General features: G+C 38.3%; 2 protein-coding genes across 3 annotated transcripts in view; one reads left to right on the top strand and one right to left on the bottom strand.

The window, feature by feature from the left end:
* Positions 1-2229: 2229 nt before the first annotated feature.
* Positions 2230-14534, top strand: PSMC3IP (PSMC3 interacting protein). Its single transcript, XM_015831517.1, has 8 exons — positions 2230-2284; positions 3078-3181; positions 3695-3784; positions 5899-6010; positions 6174-6316; positions 7043-7096; positions 13390-13449; positions 13619-14534. The coding sequence occupies exons 1-8, from the start codon at positions 2248-2250 to the stop codon at positions 13673-13675; spliced, it is 657 nt and encodes a 218-aa protein (XP_015687003.1). The 5' UTR covers positions 2230-2247; the 3' UTR covers positions 13676-14534.
* Positions 14535-14681: 147 nt separating this feature from the next.
* MLX (MAX dimerization protein MLX) overlaps positions 14682-16369 on the bottom strand; it is a 10721-nt gene continuing 9033 nt past the window's right edge. For both annotated transcript variants that reach the window (XM_015831514.1, XM_015831516.1), the window contains exon 8: positions 14682-15659. In XM_015831514.1, the coding sequence (XP_015687000.1) occupies positions 15603-15659 (57 nt within the window). In that variant the 3' untranslated portion in view covers positions 14682-15602. The remainder of the gene's footprint in view (positions 15660-16369) is intronic.

Here is a 16369-nt window from a genome sequence, read left to right as displayed (position 1 = left end):
AACAACAAAGAATATTGTTAACCCTGTGATTGGCACTGGGAAGTGAGGGGGGAGGGGGGGGGGAGTGGAANGATTGGCACTGGGAAGTGAGGGGGGAGGGAGGGGGGAGTGGAAGGGGGGGTGGGGGAAGGGGGGATTTATATTGTAAAACTTTATAAAATTTTCAATTAAAAAAAACAAAAACAAAGAACAGCTGTGACAAAAAAGGACAATAATATGGGCTGTAGACAAAGAGAGAATGATACATTTCAAAAATAAATAAATAATCTTTTTTGAACTATTTGCATTACAAATATCTATTTAACCAGGACTCTAAAGCTATTTGCAGAAAAAAGAAAAGAAGAGGAAAAATGAAATTCTTGGCCATCATGGATTAGAGACATGTAGAAAGAACATATCAAGAAAACATAAATACTCCACAGGAGGAAATATATAGTATACTGCAACTAATTCAAACAGCAATGATTTTAAACCACAAAGAAATCCAAAATAGCTTTGAAAATATAAATCAGTCTATTTCCAAGTTAACTCTACAACAAAAAAATTCCCAGAAAACAACAACAGAGAAGGAGCAGATAAAACAGAGAATAGAGACTTAAAGATGGAACTTAACAAAACAAAGAAACATGATTTAATCCTAGTGGGGAAAAAATTGTAAGAATTGGAAAAAACAACTTATCCCTTAAGACTACAAAATAAATCTGAGGACAAGAAAATAGATTGGATAAAATGGACAATAGAGATTGCAGGAACATCAGAGAGAAAGAAAATGATAAGAGAAGAAAAAGAAAAGGATTTTCAACAAACATGGAAAGGCAAAAGCTCCGTACAAAGACACTTCATCTGATTTACTTTTTATATCTATAGTAACATTTCTGAACATATGAAAAGACCTTTTGACTCAGCAAAACACATTGATCAAGACAGATAATGGGCAAAGGAAAAAGACTAAAGTGGAAATCAAGAAAATAGATGATGGGACCTACCAGAGAGAATTTTTAATGATTTTAATAAGAGACACAGCTACAAATATTTGGTTTTTAATTGGCTTTTATTGGGGAAATGTACTATGTTGTTTTAATATGCTGTGAGCCGCCCTGAGTCCCGTGGGGAGAAGGGCGGCATATAAGTCTTATAAATTAAATTAAATTAAATTAAATACTTAAAAAAAGAAACATTTGTTTGAATACGGTTAAAGAAATAGAAAAGACTATATATATCTTGGACTATATATATCATTCTAAGAGGGATGAATCTCTTAAATAATATAGTATGCTTTTTTCCCTTCTTTATTCTATTTCTTGAGTAATATAAAAAAGTTGAAATGGCTTAGATAAAGGAAATATTTTAATGTGAAGAAAAGCAAGGTTTTACACCGAGGCAGGAAAAACCAAAGGTACAAGTACAGATTAGGTGAGACCTGGCTCAAAAATAGTAACTGTGAGAGGGACCTTGAAGTCCTAGTGGAGGATCACTTAAACATGAGCACATTTCCCTGCTGCTCCCTTTCCTTCCAGGACGCCAAGCCGAAAAGGTTGGGGAGCTCTGAACTAGACGAATTCCCTTCCAGCTCTATTCTGATTGATTGCTTCTTGATACATGGGAAGACCCAGTCACATTGAGAAGTCTGTCATGCTGGAAAAAGTGGACTGAATATGAAGTTTGGTTTATTGATTAAAGCACCAGGAGACCATGATTTCTAATCCTATCTTAAGCAGGAAAGCCAGCTGGATGACTTTGGGCCAGTCATTCTCCCTCAGCCCAACCCACCTTACAGGGTTGTTGTAGGGAAAATAGAAGGAGGAAAGAATAGTAGGCATTTTCGCCCCGTGAGTTATTTATAAAATAATAAAATATAATAAATATAAATATAATAAATATAAATATCCCCAGCCATTTCTGCCACTGGTTTTTAATAAAAACAGAGGAAGTAACTTCCATCGCAACTACCTCTCAGAAAACAGCAGAGGAAAATCTACAGTACTTAGCTCTCTTTTTTTTTCTAATAGTCCCTATGAGTTCAAAGGCAGTGTTCAATCCCGCCAGCCGAGACTGAGATGAACTGGTCGCTGCTTCTCAGCAGCATTACGTTTTAAACGGCAAAAGACAGCTTTGCATCCCCAACCGTATCCCAAATGACGTTAAAGTTTAACCCGGAAGTCGATAGATTTCTTATGTCTATTTTTTTGGAATCTCTGTTTTAGGCAGTAGCTTCCGCTTCCGATAGGAGTCTCCGCCCTGATCAGGATGAGTGGAGGAGGGAAGAAGCGCGACGGATCTGATGGTAACGCAACTAGAAAAACAAAGAGGAAAGAGATCTAGACTGTTGTGTGGATCCGTAGTCCTCTTCCACTTTTCCTGTACAAGGCAAAGTGTGCTTATCGTGAAATTCCCTTTATTTAAAAAAAAAATCAAACTCTTATTTCCAGCATTTGAAAGTCCTTCGTGAACGAACCCAACTATAGGATGTAGAACGTAGGATTTTCGCATTCCCTTTCTTTTTTTACAATGCCCCAATCGGACATCTTCCAAATGTGATATTTTACACTTCTCACCATCGCCAGGAAAAGTGTGGAAATGTTGCTGGTTTGGACGATGGAGGGTGAAAATGCCAAATAGAGAAAGCTGCAGTGGAACGTGTTTTTTTCCTCTTTTTGTGATATGTATTTATTTTGTAACAAAACAGTGTTTACTCTTTTAAAAAGAAAATAAAAAAGCCAGCTAAAAATGCAAACTAAGAAGAAAAGAAAAAAATACTATTTTTTTATACTTATCATTAGCCACTGGTCTACGAATGAATTCAGTACTGTAATCTAAATAATACAAGATATAATTGTAAGATATCACAGAATCTCTACCATAATAATTGATGGAATATTGACAAAGCTGCATGGTGTTTAGTAGCTTTGCAGTAAGCAGTAACCCTAACCCTTACAATTTTTTTAATACATGGAGAATATCTGTTATTCATCCTCCAGATATTAAACTATCTATGAGAAAAGACACTATTTCCTTCTGGGGTTTCCTCATATGCTAGTTTGTCATTATAATTTTCTTTTTCCCTTTTTGATTTGGAGAATGTGCTGCCATCCTGCTACGTTATCTTCAGGAGCAGAACCGGCCTCATAGTGCTCAGGATGTCTTTAGCAACTTACAGCAACAACATGGATTGGGCAAGACGGTAAGACAAGGTGTCAGAAGTGCACTGTGGGACTTGTATTATCTCCAATGGTCAAAATTGTATTGCACTTCACTTTCCAAATGTATGCTACGTATCTTTTAAATTCTGCAAATTAATTTAATATTTTAACATAAGCCTAATCTAGAAGAATAATGAATAATGTTCATGATATGAGCCATCCTTGAAGAAACGGATTGGTTAAGAAATACCATTGTTTTTCTGCTTATGGCATCAGTTTTTATTTGTACTGTGTTGTGCAGCATGTTACACTTTAAGCTGATGCATTCACATATTGACACTAACTCCCAACTACCTCTGCTACCTGAGTTGGCAGATTTCTTCTGAAATTGCCATGTGCATTTTCAACAATTGTGCTCAGTTCTATAGTAAAGAATTTTCTGTCAAATTTTCATTCTCCTTTGATGTTCAAACAATTTGCAATTTTTATTTCAGTCCTCCATTTTGTTGTGAATTCTTCTCATTCTGCATCTTCTTGTTTTCTGTTTGATTTAGGCTGTAGTGAAGGCACTAGAGCAGCTGGCTCAGCAAGGGAAGATCAATGAGAAGGTTTATGGGAAGCAGAAGATTTATTTTCCAGATCAGGTGAAATGCCATACTGTTTCTGTGAAACTTAAATTTAACTTTACTACCCCAGGGGAAAAAAGCAAGATAACTAATTCAGACTGTTTCAGGACTGACAATATCCATGTACTTTTCTAAAACCAATAACCAATATCAACAACTAGAGCTGTCTAGATCCATCTTATATATCAGCTGTTACACATCTTCAGCTTCTCTTTTCCAGAGTCTTTTAGTAACTTAAAAGACTCTGATGCCAGCCCAACACTTCTACAAGTTGGAATGCCAGCTCAACACTTCTACAAGTTAGAATTAACTTCTGATCTCAGTTTGTCTTATTGGTTAGCTACATTAAGCATTTGTTTGGGCGTCTATCTGGATATCTGAACACCCAGCAGGAATAGCCAACAGGAAGATGTATAGTAAGCTGGTACATAAGATGGATCTAGACCAGTGATCCCCAACCTTTGTGGCTTGGCAGCCTGGCTGGTGGGAGAGGGAAACCAGGCCATGCAAGCCGCAGGCCAGCGTGCACACATGCACATGCAGCTTAACTGCAAGTCAAGCTGCATGTGCATGCACATGTGCACCGGCCCGCTGCTTGCGCAGGTTGAGTTGCACATGTGCGTGTGCACTGGCCCGCTGCTTGCGTGAATCAAGCTGCAGGTGCACCAGCCCATGGCCTGGTGGCAAATAGGCCATTGCCTGGGGGTTGGGGACTCCTGATCTAGACAGCTCTGGTTGTTAATGCATGGCTGAATATATGCCGTAGTGTTCACCTGGGACATAGGTGTCAGAGCATGCAGTCTTATTGTACTGAGATAACCCAGGAGTAAATACAGTAAACAGTGGTTTGTATTAAATGGTAATTTATCATACACTATCTACAATGTACACCAGGAACAAAATACATATACATGATAATACAGCAAACTCCAACACAGCAATTTCAGCAGAAAATGCACGAGAGACAGAGAGAGACACTTCAGCAAAACCTTCCCTTTTATACTCAGGCTCTTAAAAGATACAGACACAGAAAAAGTCCCTGCTGAGTCATTCCTATCATTGCATCATCCACCTTATATTACATTACATCACATCATTACATAAACTGTTTAGCTATTAAATTATTACCTTTGTGGCTTGGCAGCCTGGCTGGGGTGGGGGAGAGGGGAACCAGGCCATGCAAGCAGCAGGCCAGCGCGCGCGCACACATGCACATGCAGCTGGACTGCAAGTTGAGCTGCATGTGCATGCACATGTGCACTGGCCCACCGCTTACGCAGGTTGAGTTGCACATGAGCGTGTGCACCGGTCTGCTGCTTGCATGAATCAAGCTGCGGGTGCACCGGCCCCTGGCCTGGTTGCAAATAGGCCATCGCCCAGGGGTTGGGGGACCCCTGATCTAGACAGCTCTGGTTGTTAATGCATAGCTGAATGCATGCTGTGGTGTTCGCCTGGGACATAGGAAACCCACATTCACATCCCTTCTTATCCCCCGAATGACTTTGGGCCAGTTACTGTCTCTGCCGACCAATCTCATGGAGCTGTTCTTTGCAAGGGTAAATTGAGGGAATGCCATCATTCTTCATGCATTCTGAATTTCTGAAGGAAGGTGGGATAGAAATCTAACAAAAGAACTACATAAATGAAAAATATTGGTTACCAGGAAACTAAAGTGGAAAGTTATCACTCTCTAGTAGAGGCATGTAAGCTTCCCAGATGAATCCATTTAGCCAACATTTGACAGAATACTGAACTAGATGAACAGATGGCCAAATTTTCTTATATAAATTAATTTGAAACTTAATATTACAAGACAAATAGTTTTATACTGTTGCATCAATTTTTTTAAGCACCAGAGAAACAAGCTTGGAGATGCTGTTTTACACTTTTATTAAATAAGCAAATTGCTTCCCAGCTGAAAATTATTTGCAAATTGATAATGATTGTTTTGGAAGAGAAGTGCTTTGGCTGAACATACTATAAGGATAGTACAAAGATAAGCGATGAGAGTTTTGTTTTCACAAAAACGTGTTGATTTTTGGAATGTGGTTTATTCCATGATATCATAATAGAAAACATACATTCTGCTGGTCATCTTAGATTAATGCTCTGTCCTATACATGTTTTTCCAGAATCGTTTTGGTAATATGTGTGAATCAGAACTCAAGGGCTTGGACAATGAGATTTCAGAACTGTCTTGCAAAATTCAGACACTGCAACAGAACTGTCGTCACATGGAATCAGGTATGTTCAGGATGGTTAAATCAATGTGTTGAGTGTAAATACCTGTGCAATTGAATGCTTGAATGGCATGGAACCTTTGGGGACTATATCTGAGCTGCAGCTTGAATGCCTGTCCCACTGACAAGCGCCTTCTCAGCTATTGTAACTAATAATTCCATTCCAGAACTGAAAGAACTGAAGGGCTCTAGGACAACCCCAGAGATGGCTAAAGAAATTGAAGAGTTAAAAAAAGACTGTGCCAATTATACGGAGAAACTGGAACGAATTAAATCTGCCAATCATGTGACCCCTGAGGAGAAAGAAAAGGTAACAAAACTGCTAAGGGTAACAAAGCTCCAGTGGCAGAGAATAGGATGGTTCAGGCTGCTATCCTATACCAACTATATATAAGGGCTGTGGAGGTTCAGAGTATTTCAAAATTAAGTGAAGCATCAGAGAGCGAAGAGTCCCAGGACTCCAAAACACATTTGCTAATAATCAAATCTTTATTATGGTAATAGACCAGCATATGGAGAGTGAGGCACACTCAGTTAAAAATACAGATTAAAAAAATATGAAAAGCTAAAAGATATAAAATAGAAAGTATATATAAAAATCTAAAAGAAAGAGTAGAAGCATTAAGTAGGTGTAGACTAACATCAAGCTTAATATGTAGAAGACTATATCAAATTTCATAGTACTCTAATATGATAAGCTACATGCCCATTAAGTTTAGTTTATGGCACAGGTCATTAGCCAATAAATTGTACAGAAACTTGCAACATTGTAAATATTTATTTGCTAATAATTCTGGGGAACTCCCATAACCTAGTGTACATCAAGAGCAGTGAAAATCGTCTAATTAAAATCTAATTCTAATTGGCATTAAATGGGGATAAACATGAATTCTCTTTTGAGGCCCTTTTCTTGCAGGCAGTTTGTTAACACTCAGTTTTTGATGCTGCAACTTTGGTTCCTATATCAAAGCTGGCTGTAGTCTGAGCTGTTTCATTGGACCTGAAAACAGATTTGCTTTGGTTTTGTTGATTGTAGGTGTGCAATGAGAAAAAGCTGTACTGCAGAGAATGGCGTCGCCGCAAGAGAATGGTAAGAGACATAATTATTTATGATTTTAAAAAATGATATAATTGTGTTGAGTGTGTATCTAGGAAACCAACAAAATACATTCTAAATATCCTATATTTTCAAATGTAAAAGATTCAACTAATGGCTTACAGTATACAGCTACAGACTCACTATGCATGCAAAATTTAATCTCGTTATTGAATGCAGGGATTCCTGCCTATTATCTAGTAAACTAAATGGTGCATTCTTCTTCTCTTTGTATTGAAAATTATTTTCCGATTCATGTCAGAAGCATCATAATTAAAATAAGACATACTATGACATAAAATTTAAAATATAAAATACAAGATTAAAATATGTACTAGTTAGTTGAAAATAGAATATAACTTTCTTGGCTTGGATGTTGTCTGAGACATGGGCTATTCATTTCTAGATAATGGAAAGAATGATTGATATAGTCTCAATCACTCATGCCCTCCTGAATGTATTATTGTAACACATTGTACATGGGGCTGCCCTTAAAAAGTAGCCAAAAGCTTCAGCTGGTGAAAAATGTAGCAATGTGGAAAGTTATGTGTGCTCTAAGAACTCCACCTTCATTTTGTGTAAATTGTTAGACCACAAAATTCTTGGAAACCAAACACTTGACCTTTTGACTCAATTATAAAAAAAAATAGGATATGGCATTATTGAAAAGGTAGCAAAGCAACAAATAATTGTGAAAAATACTTCAGTTATTTTTCTTAAATCGTTTTTTTTGTTTTTTAACAAATTTCCATTTTTTCTTTTTAATAAGAATTTAATATGAAATTTTGTATCTCCTTAAGATGGAAGTGACTGTTTCTTTTTTTCTCAACAACAACAACAACAACAACAATAATAATTTGGAAGGGACCTTGGAAGGGTTTCCTTCCTGCTCAGGAAGGAAACCCTATACCATTTCAGATAAATGGCTGTCCAGTCTCTTCTTAAAACCTTCCAGTGTTGGAGTATTCATTGCTTCTGGAGGCAGGTTGTTCCATTGGTTAATTGTTCTAACTGTCAGGAAGTTTCTCCTTAGTTCTAGGTTGCTTCTCTTCTTGATTAGTTTCCATCCGTTGCTTCTTGTCCTGCCTTCAGGAGCTTTGGAAAATAGCTTGACTCCCTCTTCTTTGTGGCAACCCCTGAAATATTGGAACACTGCTATCATGTTACCCCTCGTCCTTCTCTTCATTAAACTAGACATACCCAATTCCAGCAACCGTTCCTTATATGTTTTAGCCTCCAGTCCCCTAATCATCTTTGTTGCTCTTCTTTGTACTCTTTCTAGAGTCTCAACATCTTTTTTACATCATAGTGACTAAAACTGGATGCAGTATTCCAAATGTGACCTTACCAAGGCATTGTAAAGTGGTATTAACACTTCACGTGATCTTGAGTCTATCCCTCTGTTAATGCAGCCTAGCACTGTGTTGGCTTTTTTGGCAGCTGCAGCACACTGCTGGCTCATATTTAAGTGATTGTCCACTAGGACTCCGAGATCCCTCTCACAGTTACTATAATGGAGCAGGGTATCACCTATATCAGTGATGGCAAACCTATGGCACGCGTGCCAGAGGCGGCACTCAGAGCCCTCTCTGTGGGCGCGTGCGCCATGCCCCAGAGATGGCAACCATCCCTCTTCAACCAGCCGCCCGCTAACTGGCCGAGGTCCCACATGGCCGAATGCATCCCAGCACCCATGCACTTGCTGGCCTCTGTGTGCAGGGGCCGATGGTGTCAGCCGCCCCAGCCCCTGCCTCATGTTTCCCTGTGACAATGACACCCTCGCCCTGCCTTGCCTTGCCTCACCCCTCAGGACGAGCCTCCTGCCCATCGCCCCATCTGCTAGAGACCCCCTGGATCTCCCCCAACCCCACCCAGCCCCCACACGAGCAACATCGAGGTGATCACACCCACATTGGCCACACCCACCCAATCTGCCATGACCACCACAGCCACGCCCATCCAGTGGGCCACGCCCACCTGGCACCCGGTGATAAATAAGTGGGTTTTGGGTTGCAGTTTGGGCATTCGATCTCTAAAAGGTTCGCCATCACTGACCTATATTATACCTGTGCATTTGGGGTTTTTTTCCTAAATGTAGAACCTTACTTTTTTCACCACTGAATTTCATTTTGTTAGATAGCGCCCAATATATAAATCTGTCAAGATCCTTCTGTATCTTAAGCCTATCTTCTGGAGTGTTGGCTATTCCTGCCAGCTTGGTGTCGTCTGCAAATTTGATGAGTTCCCCATCTATTCCCTCATCCAAATCGTTGATGAAGATGTTAAAGAGCACTGGGCCTAGCACAGAGCCCTGGGGCACTCCACTACCCACTTCCCTCCATGTAGATGCGGTTCCATTGAGGACTACACACTGAGTACAGCCGGTCAGCCTTACTGAAGTCCAAGTAAATTATATCCACAGCATTCCTCTAGTCCACTAATTTTGTCACCTTGTCAAATAATGCAATAAGATTTGTCTGGCATGATCTGTTTTGTTTTTTGTTTTTTTGATAATATTTTATTAATTTTCTAACTTTACAATTAAGTATTTAAAAAACAACGTGACGGGTTAATCAATAATTCAATAACAAACATAAATCTTTAGTACAAATCTCAAGTTACAACATCAGATATTTCCTCTCTTTTTCCCTTAATATCTACTATCTCATATTAGCTAATATAGTTCTTATTATCAACTAAGTAAAACCATCTTTGTTACATTTATCAATAATTTTAGCTTATACATATCTTAATTGTGTTTGCATTCAATCCTTGTATATAATCAATGTCCTGTTATTGCTTTTTTCCGAAGCTTTAAGTTCCCATCAATATTCAAATTAACATTTGGTATTTATAATTTCCAAGCTTTAGGTAACCAAAGTTTCCCTTATCTCAACTTCTTCCTTTTTCCCTTTTCATAACAAAATCTAATATTCTAAATATACATCTTATCTATTTGCATATAGTCTTATTCTGTTTTCTAAAAGTTATCTATTTTCCACTATATTAAACCAAAAGTCTATTAGTCTTGTTACACATCTTACCTATTCAATTATAATGTTACTTTATTTTCTAAAAATTATCTATTTTCCACCATATTCAACCCTCTAATCAATAATATGAAATCCCTCTAATAAATCAAAACCCTACTTTCCTTCAGCCTTACTCTGGCTTTCTTCCTTTGCCAACTAACCTTCCATGTCCATACTTTTGAATCATCAAACAGTTCTCCCTCTATTATTATATATTATTTGAAATAAGAAAGACCATTTGATTACAGTTTTTTTGGAACAACTAGCCCATTTGTATTTATTAGATCGCCTCCCTATTACTCCAATTTCCTACAATTGTCCTGATAGGTTTACCTTCCATTCAATCTGTTCTTCTTCCTTTTCCTCAAATTTCTTCTGATTTATGTAAAAAGTCTTTTCCATTTTCAGTGTTGGTCAATTGAGCCCTCTGTCTTAGTGTTTAGTTGTTCCACTTCTTCTATTATTTTCTGCATTGTTAGTTCTTTGGTTGTAATCAAAATCTGGGTTTGTATATCTAAGCTGGCATCTTGTTCCTTTATGTTGCCTCTTATTTTGTCACAAGCTGAAAGAATGGTTTCGTGTATTGATTTCAACATAGAAAGGATTTTTTTTCTGATCTTCATCCATATTCTCTTGGTAATGTGTTAAGTTGAAGACTTTAAAATCAAACATTAAAAATAGTTTGTTTTTTATAACTGGGTATGGAACATCTATTTCACATGTTGTAGGTAGTCTTTATAGTGGGAATTGTTTGCCAAGTAAGAATTTATAGTCCAAGGTATTCCATCATCTCGTGTAATGACAGATGCTTCTCATGTAAAGAAATAGGAAAGCAATTCCCCACATATAACTCTGAAAATCAGTAAAGGTTTTATATTCATAATTCAAACAGGCCAGATATGCTGTCCAGAAGTTCATTCTTTACAGCTGAGTTTTTCACAGGTGGTATCTGTCAAGGTCAAAAGAGTTTTTTCTAGAGTCTGGGCTTCAAGCGAAGTCTCTTTTAGGCAATAATAAGTTGTAATACCATACTTTGCCACAAGATGTCACCGATGCTGTTTAAAGCTTTTTAAGTTCAAAGTTTTTATGATAGTTTTTCAAGTTTTATTTCTTTTTTTTAGATAAAAACAAACGTCTCAGTAAGAATAGGAAAACTTTTAGTCCCCAAGTTTCAAAAGCATATACATCCAATTAGATTAAAATTGTTCTTATAGTTGCTCTGATTCCCCTGGGTAATTAGTCGCTGCTTTTATTAAGCGGGTGGGGTAAAAGTTCCCTTCTCTCTCTCCTCACGGGGAAAAATACTTTGGGCAGCTTTTACAAGAAAAGATATTTAAAGTCTTAAAGAGAAGATCAGATCTCACCCAGTTTCATCCGCGTTGCTTTAAAGGTGCTTTGACTTCGGTTGTCAGCAGCTTAGTGACGAGCCATATTGCTATGGCCAGTCTTTCCCTCGCCAGTTTGGAGGGCCACCCGGGATCAGATGGAAGGGCTGCTGCCCTCCTGTGATCAAGTGGGGGTCCTCTCCTTGCTTGTCACCCGTACAGGACGACTTTCGATCCTTTCCAGGGTCCCCCAGCAAGACAAATTTGGACATGAAAGATGGAGCTCGCAATGGCAAATGATCTGTTTTTGACAAACACATGTTGACTTTTGGTAATGACTTTGTTTGCCTCTAGGTGTTCGCTGATTCGTTGCTTATCTTTTCCAGAATCCTCCCAGGTATTGAGATCAGGCTGATAGGTCTGTAGTTTCCTGGATCCATTTTTTTCCCTGTATTAAAGATGGGAATTACATCAGCTCTTTTCCAGTCCTCTGGTAGTTCCCCAGAGCTCCAGGATCTTTGAAAAATATAGTTCAGTGATTCTGAGATCACATCTACCAGTTCCTTCAGAACCTTGGGGTGTAATCCATCTGGTCCTGATGATTTGAACTCGTCTAGGGTGGACAGGTGCTCACTTACCATTTTCTTGCCTATCTTAATTTGTGTTTCTAATCTATTTTTTTTTACAGTAGGTTGGACTGTTTTTTTTTCCCTTTGTGTAAAAACAGATGCAAAAAATAAGTTGAATAGAATAGAATAGAATAGAATAGAATAGAAATCTGGAAGGGACCATGGAGGTCTTCTAGTCCAGCCCCCTGCTCAAGCAGGAGAACCTATAATACCATCTCAGACAAGTGCCTGTCTAGCCTCTTCTTAAAAATCTCCTTGATGGAGCGCCCACAATTTCTGGAGGCAAGCTGTTCCACTGGTTAATTGTCCTCACTGTCAGGAAGTTTCTCCTTAATTCCAGGTTGCTTCTCTCTTTGGTTAGTTTCCAACCATTGTTTCTTGTCTTGCCCTCTGGTGCTTTGGAGAATACTTTGATGCCCTCTTCTTTGTGGCAGCCCCTCAAATACTGGAATACTATCATGTTGCCCCTATTTTTTCTTCTCTTTAGATTAACCAAACCCAAGTCCTACAGCCGTTCTTCATATGTTTTAGTCTCCAGGCCTTTGATCACCTTAGTTGCTCTGCTTTCTTAGTTCTGCTTTCTCCCTGTTGCTTGTCACCTTCTTGCAACTTTCTCCCACCAATGGATCAATCATTTCCTTAACTTTTTCTTGTTTTTACATGTTGAAAGAAGCTTTTTTTGTTATTTTTTACTTTTGTCGCAAGCTTTAGTTCATTTTGAACCTTAGCTTTCCTCACTTCATCTTTACAGGCTTGGGCTATTTGCTGATATTCTGCCTTAGTTATATGCCCCTCTTTCCACTTTTTATACTTGTCCTTTTTGTCTTTCAATTTATCAGTTTTTATTTCTTTTTGATACATATTTAAGTAAAATGATAGTGTTATGACTTATAGATATGACTTATATAGATCTATAGCAGGGGTGTCAAACTGCCTGCCCCTGGGCCGGATGTGTCATGGTGAAACCGTGCTCACCCTATTGCCAGCAATGGAAAAAAAGTCGTGATGCTGCAACATGTCATGTGACATTGCGAGTTTGACACCCCTGATCTATAGACTTATAGATTTTGAAAAGTGATTTTTGTCTTTATTATGGATTATGTTATTCTGAGAAATTTTGTTTTCAGGAGATTTAGGGAATAACTTTCCTGTTGCTTACTAGCCATGTTTTAACTACCGTAACTAGACAAATTCAAGTATTTTCTCCTATAATGGCCAGATCTTCTTTGTTGTTATTTCTGCCTGCCAATCCTTTAGTAGAAAGGATGGCAACTAAACATGTGACATAACTTTCTCTACAGGCAACGGAATTACTTGATGCAATCCTTGAAGGTTACCCAAAAAGCAAGAAACAGTTCTTTGTGAGTATTACATGTAAACTGATATTGAGAACCACAAGCTTACTAAGCAGGCATTTCTTGGTCAGTTTCAAGTGTGGAGCAGTTCAACTACTGGGCCGGATATGGTCTGCAAAATGCTCTTATTTTCATTTATTACACCTTAAAAGAATATGTGTTGTTTCTTGTTCAGGAGGAAGTTGGCATTGAGACAGATGAAGATTTCAATGTTACAGTACCCTCTGTGTGAACCAAGATCTCATCTGCGTAACTGAAATCTAAGCATTCAAGTTTCAGTTCCTCATATTCTATGTTGCTCTGATTTTTAAAATCTAAAACTATTTGCATACACTGGGGATAAGCACACCTCACATTACATTGTTTAGTTTTTTTCTAGTATTTCACCATAGGACTTCCTAATCAGTTTGTTTTGTTCTTAAAGTAGTTAGAACAAAGGTTTAGTAAGCACTTGAGAAAATCTGGGAAAGGGTTTAAAATAAATATTTGAATTTCTGATAGTATTGTTTTCTCTGTAATCGGCCTGCATATTGTATCAATAGCATATTATGCCATTATACCAACACTAATAGTGTTGCTAATTAGAGTGAGCTAATTATGCCACCAAGGATTAGGAAAATTTTAATGTCAGTTGTTACTTAGCCATCATGCTTTGCTTTATGCTATGAAAGGCACCTTGAGAGATGCAAACAAATTTAATACATTTTCTCCAAGCTAATTGGGCAATTGTGGGAGGGAGAACAACTGGGTTTACCTCTTTATTACATAGAAGAAAAATTATATACCTTGGAAAATTGGCATTAAAAAGTTGGCAAGTGGCTATTGGATTAGGCATATTCCTGTATGGTTGCATGTGACTGGCAATCTCACTACAAGATCATGTTGCCAAAGATTGGGAGGAAAATACAAATTTTCAGTAGTGCAAGGACTTTATTTTTGCTAAAGGTAATACTGACGCCTTAAGCCAGATGTATAATACACCCATTTAAACATTTAAAGCTGCTGACCCCTCCTCACATAAGAACCAATATTGTGGGACATTCCCACCTAAAAATGTCAGTGCATCATTATATATGACTCAGAATCCAAAATAATATGAAAAGGATAGCACACACACCCCGGTCTGGAAACTAGCATTTTATATAATTACCATGAAGTAACTAGAATAATTTCAACCTAAATACCCAGGTCCAGAGTCTTCTAAAATATTTTAGATACAATCAAGCAAAGCCAACAAAATCATTCAACCACATAGCAAATTTATTAGAACTGCATGTCATAATAAAAAAATAGCAAGGTCTTGTCTGAGTTAATGTCCTTCTCCACCAACCAGCAGTAGATCCAGAAAGCAGTGCCTATAAAAGACAGTGCCTTTGCAGCAAAAAATAAACAAAAAAGGAGTTGCAGAAGGGAGCTTAATTTACTTCATTGCATTATTAGAAACCAAGGCTGCAAGAGACTAAAAGATATTTTTCCTTTTATTGCTACTACAACATAATTGATAAGCTTATTCAGATTTTTAATCCATAGAATTGAAGGCAAATAATGATTGCATATGTTAATTTTAAAAAGCTGGAGGTTGGCTACACAACAGGTTGTTGCTAGATGACTTACTAGGGCCTATGTATTATACAAAAGAAGGCAATTTATTGCTTAACTTCCCTGGTTCTCTGCCCTTAACCCAAGGTAAACGCTAAATGAAGCCACGGTAATATGTAAAACAGTTGTTTTATAATAATTAAACCTAATTTCTGCTCCTTGAACCAAACCTGGGATATAACATCTAGGCATTTAGAAAAAGTATTTACCAAACTGAGGTGAAGAGACAGCCCGGTGTTTCTGTAAGTTTAAGAAAAGAATTTGGCTCATTGTGAAACCCTGGTATATTGTAAATATCTTTCTATTAGATCAGTTACATTAATGCATAGGAACGTGTGGAGCCAAGGCTTGAAAAAGAGATGGCAACAAGCAATCCCCAGGAATTGAGAACTGATTATTTTTCTGCTCATCTAAAGAGCTTGCAGTATAAATTCAGGGAATTCCAGAGGTAAACCCAACCTGTAGCCCTAAAAAAGCTTGAAATGGAATTACTGGAAGGAATAAAGCTTTTTGGCCATATCTTCAAATTATATTAGGCCCCTTCAAAGCTTTCTTTTTGATTAGTAGAGTTGGCTCTTCAGTCGTTGCAATACACCAATGACAATGTCTCGCAGGGTCTGTGGAAAAAGAGACTAAGTAAGTTGATAGCAAACTGTTTCTGGTATAATCTATCCTCTGAAAAACATGGTAGATATAAAGTTCTGCCTGAATTAAATCATCAATCACCTTTCTATTTCTGAAGTCTGAGTAGGGCAATTTCTCAACCCTTTAGCATAACAATAGAATTTATACCACCTGCACTGCAGCAAGTTCATGAAAAAAAATGCTGCTTCTATTCAAGTGTTTTATTTTTCTTTTCCTAAGCCAGATATGTCAAACACAAGGCCCGTGGGCTGGATCCAGGGCCCAGATTTGCCTCCCCCCTGGGGCTGTCCCAGAAATGGCAAGGGACCGCCCTGCCCTGCCCTGCCCCATCCCACCCCAGCTGGGTGCCCTGGTGGGCTGGTAGTGTGCAGCTCATTTGCCTTAGCCCACCCCACCCCTCCCAGCTTAACCCCATCACACCCGGCCATGCCCCACTTTGCTGGGCTTCTCTTCACATGGCTCTGCTTTACCAGGGCAGAAAGGGTGAGAAGAAAGAGAAAGCAGGAAGGGTTTCTGTGTGTCAGAGAGAGAGAGAGAGAGACAGCGAGAAAGTCAGGAGTGGAAGAGGAGGAGGAAGCCAAGGTGTTTCAAAAAAGGAGTGCTTCCCCCATTCTTCCACCTCTTCTCTTTTTTTTTTAACTTCTTCCCACTCCGTTCAGGTGCAGCTGGAGGAAAAGGATGA

This window comes from Protobothrops mucrosquamatus, unplaced genomic scaffold (genome assembly GCF_001527695.2).
Source record: "Protobothrops mucrosquamatus isolate PMUCROS unplaced genomic scaffold, P.Mucros_1.0 scaffold_257, whole genome shotgun sequence".
NCBI classification, from domain to species: Eukaryota; Metazoa; Chordata; class Lepidosauria; order Squamata; family Viperidae; genus Protobothrops; species Protobothrops mucrosquamatus.
Note: the sequence above shows the minus strand (reverse complement) of the source record. Positions and strands in the feature narration are given on the sequence as shown.

Excerpts from the sequence above, each read along its gene's own strand:
- PSMC3IP (XM_015831517.1), top strand. The coding sequence starts at position 2,248 with ATGAGTGGAGGAGGGAAGAAGCGCGACGGATCTGATG. Across the intron at positions 3,785-5,898 it reads AGATTTATTTTCCAGATCAG|AATCGTTTTGGTAATATGTG; the intron begins GTGAAATGCCAT and ends ATGTTTTTCCAG. Across the intron at positions 13,450-13,618 it reads AAAGCAAGAAACAGTTCTTT|GAGGAAGTTGGCATTGAGAC; the intron begins GTGAGTATTACA and ends TTTCTTGTTCAG.